Source organism: Mandrillus leucophaeus, unplaced genomic scaffold (genome assembly GCF_000951045.1).
Source record: "Mandrillus leucophaeus isolate KB7577 unplaced genomic scaffold, Mleu.le_1.0 Scaffold178, whole genome shotgun sequence".
Taxonomy (NCBI): domain Eukaryota; kingdom Metazoa; phylum Chordata; class Mammalia; order Primates; family Cercopithecidae; genus Mandrillus; species Mandrillus leucophaeus.
The window spans coordinates 659199-663466 of NW_012101787.1; the positions used below are offsets into that span (position 1 = coordinate 659199).

At 36.7% G+C, this 4268-nt stretch overlaps 1 protein-coding gene across 1 annotated transcript in view; it reads left to right on the plus strand.

Annotated features, from left to right (window-relative positions):
* Nucleotides 1-3734, plus strand: part of KIF5B (kinesin family member 5B) — a 44704-nt gene extending 40970 nt beyond the window's left edge. The window contains exons 20-24 of the mRNA XM_011977302.1: nucleotides 956-1057; nucleotides 2305-2365; nucleotides 2481-2552; nucleotides 2723-2827; nucleotides 3513-3734. Of these exons, the coding sequence (XP_011832692.1) occupies nucleotides 956-1057; nucleotides 2305-2365; nucleotides 2481-2552; nucleotides 2723-2827; nucleotides 3513-3734 (562 nt within the window). The remainder of the gene's footprint in view (nucleotides 1-955; nucleotides 1058-2304; nucleotides 2366-2480; nucleotides 2553-2722; nucleotides 2828-3512) is intronic.
* The last annotated feature ends 534 nt before the right edge of the window (nucleotides 3735-4268 follow it).

Here is a 4268-nt window from a genome sequence, read left to right on the forward strand (position 1 = left end):
CCGGCTAGTTTTTTGTATTTTTTAGTAGAGACGGGGTTTCACCATGTTAGCCAGGATGGTCTCGATCTCCTGACCTCGTGATCCGCCTGTCTCGGCCTCCCAAAATGCTGGGATTACAGGCTTGAGCCACCACGCCTGGCCTAATTTCCTTTTTTAAAAAAATTCTTGGCTGCGTGCAGTGGCTGATGGCCTGTGACCCCAGTGCTTTGGGAGGCCAGGACAGGAGGATCACTAGAGGCCAGAAGTTCATCAAGACCAGCCTGGGCAACATGTTAGTGAGACTCCGCCTCTACACAAAACAATGTTTTAAATTAGCTGAGCATGGTGGTACATGCCTGTAGTCCCAGTGACCCAGGAGGCTGTGGCACAAGAATTACTTGAGGAGTGTTGGAGTTTTGAGGCTGAAGCAAGCTATGATTGTACTCCAGCCTGGGTGACAGAGTGAGACCCTGACTCAAAATTCTTAACTGGGAAAAACTTTTCTGGAAATTCTATGGATTTTCAAAGGTTTTTTGTTTTGTTTTGTTTTTTTTAAGTTGTCATCTTAGTTTATCTAGAAGATAGTTTCCCTGCCTCCATAACCATGTGCACATACGTAGAGTTTGTGGAAGTCAGAGTCTGCAACAATTTGAGTAGGGACCAGAAGAGAGTAACACAACAAAATGATGATTAGGTTTGGGGCATAGGTCTTACTATGAGTACCTGATGGAAGTAGGCATAAGGATTCAGGAAGATGAAAGATAGAGGAGAACAAAATCATGATTTCAAACCAAAATACAAAAAATTTTGTATGCCTGCAAGTAGCCAGGTCCCTTCCCTGTTTTCCTCCATGGGGGATAGGATAACAGAAAAGTCCTTGATGAGATTATAGAATTTAAAAGTTTGGAAATTTTAATGATGACATTGAGAAAACTATGATATTGATACTGTGTTAATTTTTTTTTTCTTTTGTCAGCCAAAACCAGAAAATGATGTTAGAGCAGGAACGTCTAAGAGTAGAACATGAGAAGTTGAAAGCCACAGATCAGGAAAAGAGCAGAAAACTACACGAACTTACGTGAGTAATTGTTTTTAATTAAAGTTTAAAAATAAAAGCTAAATTAGAGAATTATAGGCATTACCCTTAGATATAGCCAGTGGATACATATTTTACTTTGTATGGGCTAAAGGATTTTTTCTTAAATCCACTGAGTTGGTTTGATTTATATCTAAACACTTGTAATATATACTTGTATTTAGTGAAAGCAAGGTCTTATATTTCATTGTGGTTAAGATTTAGATTTCTGTTTATCAATCTGCTTGCTGTTTCTTTATCTCCATATTACTTCAGGATCCAGCATAAAAATGAACCTAAAACAATATGTTAAGTAATTTAGAAGATTTTAAGATCTATCACAAAAACTGACTTTTTGTTAAATTTTCTTTTGCATAAAAGAGCATCGTGGTTTTTAGCCTTGCCATTTTGAACAGAGGTTTTCATAGTTTATCTTTTCTTATTTTCTCAAAACTCAGTTTTCTAGAATCTTAGGTAGAAAATTCATGATTATAATTTTTCACATACCTTGAGTTTGTGAGACAATTTGCAAATGAACTGTGATATTATTAGGATAGTTGGAACATCAGGACCAGTTCAGAGTGGATTTTATGAAGATTCTGCTAACTTGCAGCTGTGATTTTGTTTAGAATACTTGATAGTTTATAATCTATAATCAATCAGTATCATTTTGGATAAATAGCAGTATAATATATGTGGCATATTTTAAAATATAAATTAGAACCATTCCTTGTTCTTTGAATTCTGCCACATTTTATTTCATCTCTTCCATTGCTATATATGGAATGTATAACAATAAACTTGTTTTAGAAGGCATGTGAAAATTTTTTGAAATCGCCCAGGTGCAGTGGCTCACACCCATAATCTCAGCACTTTGGGAGGCCAAGGCAGGAGAATCAGTTGAGCCCAGTGTTTGAGAATCAGCCTGGGCAATATAGTGAGACCCTGTCTCTACAAAAAATTTTTCGACAGGCCTGGTTGTACATGCCTATGGTCCCAGCTACTTGGGAGACAGGTGAGGAGGATCACTTGAGCCCAGGAGGTTGAGGTTGCAGTGAGCAGTGTTTGGGACAGAAACCCTGTGTCCAAAAAAAAAAAAAAGACAGCATGGATAAATTGTTTAAAATAGGCATGTTGTATTTATTTAAGAATTTATCCTTTCAGATACAAAAGATTTTATTCAACTCTCATGCTAAGTACAGTTTTACAGAATAAAATTTGAAAATATATGTTTGTTCTTCTACTGTTAGGGTTATGCAAGATAGACGAGAACAAGCAAGACAAGACTTGAAGGGTTTGGAAGAGACAGTGGTAAGAAAAACATGAAAATAAATAGGATTTGGGAATATTTTGTGTGTTTTTTTCTACCATGATTATTCTAAATTTAAAGTCTGAACTCCAAAAATATCACTGTTCTTAATCCAAGGCAAAAGAACTTCAGACTTTACACAACCTACGCAAACTCTTTGTTCAGGACCTGGCTACCAGAGTTAAAAAGGTAAAGTAACTATGCTGAGGTGGGTGTTTGCATAAATGGTGCTTGCTTCTAGGTAATTCTTTGTATTCAAAGTGAAATAACTTTACAGTCATGTCAATTTTTGTATAGTTAAGCTTAGATTTTTTTTTTATTTTTTAAATTTTCATAATCTTATTGACCTCTTTTCTCAGAGTGCCGAGATTGATTCTGATGACACCGGAGGCAGCGCTGCTCAGAAGCAAAAAATCTCCTTTCTTGAAAATAATCTTGAACAGCTCACTAAAGTGCACAAACAGGTACTAAAGAGTATATTTTCTGGTAGCTGCAAGATAGTAAAAATAAAAAATCGAGGATTGGCAAGTGAGTATTTCAATCTTTCAGAGTCCTCAGGAATGTTTATATGCTGAGCCATTTTATCAGAAATTATATAAAGAAACCACAAGTAACTTTTAGAGGAGTTAGTATTTTTAACAACCTTATTACCAAAAGAGGCAGTAAAAACATGTATTCTCATTTTCTCTTTAGGATTTTAAGACTGGATTTTCATAATTTATTCATGGTAATTTTGAAATCTCTACTACACAAGACTGCAGTTAAAATACTGCAAAGTCTTTTGGGGAGAGTGGTCTTTTTATATCTAATACCCCAGTGTGTCAAATATAATGAAGCAGTTTTCATTTCACCAGATTAGTTGTCTTACTGAAGAAACATAGCACTATCTTGTATTGTCTTTGCTTAGTAGAGGGAGAGAACAATTCTTCCCCTAAAAAGTTAAAAGAAACTATACCTTTGTCAATAAATAGATGTGTGTATGATTTGTAGAGATGGATGTATTCCGTGTGTTTCTGCCTAAATTAGATAAATGGGAAACAATATAAAATGCAGTTTTACTTCTTTTCTAAAGAGCAATTATGAAATGCTCGTACTTTTTCAAATCATCCTGTTAAATCTGGAATCCTTGTTTTGTTTGTGTACGTTTAGTTGGTACGTGATAATGCAGATCTCCGCTGCGAACTTCCTAAGTTGGAAAAGCGACTTCGAGCTACAGCTGAGAGAGTGAAAGCTTTGGAATCAGCCCTGAAAGAAGCTAAAGAAAATGCATCTCGTGATCGCAAACGTTATCAGCAAGAAGTAGATCGCATAAAGGAAGCAGTCAGGTCAAAGAATATGGCCAGAAGAGGGCATTCTGCACAGATTGGTTAGTAGAACACATTAAAACCTTTAAACCTTGCTCAATTTGAATGCTTGCGTTTAGCTGAAAACATAATCCGAATTTTATGTGTTGTCATGGTGCATCTGTCTTTATTTTCTAACTTAGCAAAGAGTGGCACTGTTGGGAGAGAGGAATAACCACATTAGCAGAACAAGAAGATAAATGAGAACTAGAGAAGCAAGCAAGAATGGTCATGGAATGGAGAAGCTATATAGAGCGGTATTATTAAAGCCAAGAGAATTGCAAGAAAATAAGCCATCAGCAATGATTTAATGTTTAAGAATGATCATTAGTGGCCAAGCGCGGTGGCTCACGCCTGTAATCCCAACACTTTGGGAGGCCAAGGCAGGTGGGTCACCTGAGGTCAGAAGTTCGAGACCAGCCTGACTAACATCATGAAACCCTGTCTCTACTAAATACAAAAAAAATTAGCCAGGCATGGTGGTGAACACCTTTAACCCAGCAACTTGGGAGGCTGAGGCAGGAGAATCGCTGGAACCCAGGAAGTGGAGGTTGCCAAGATG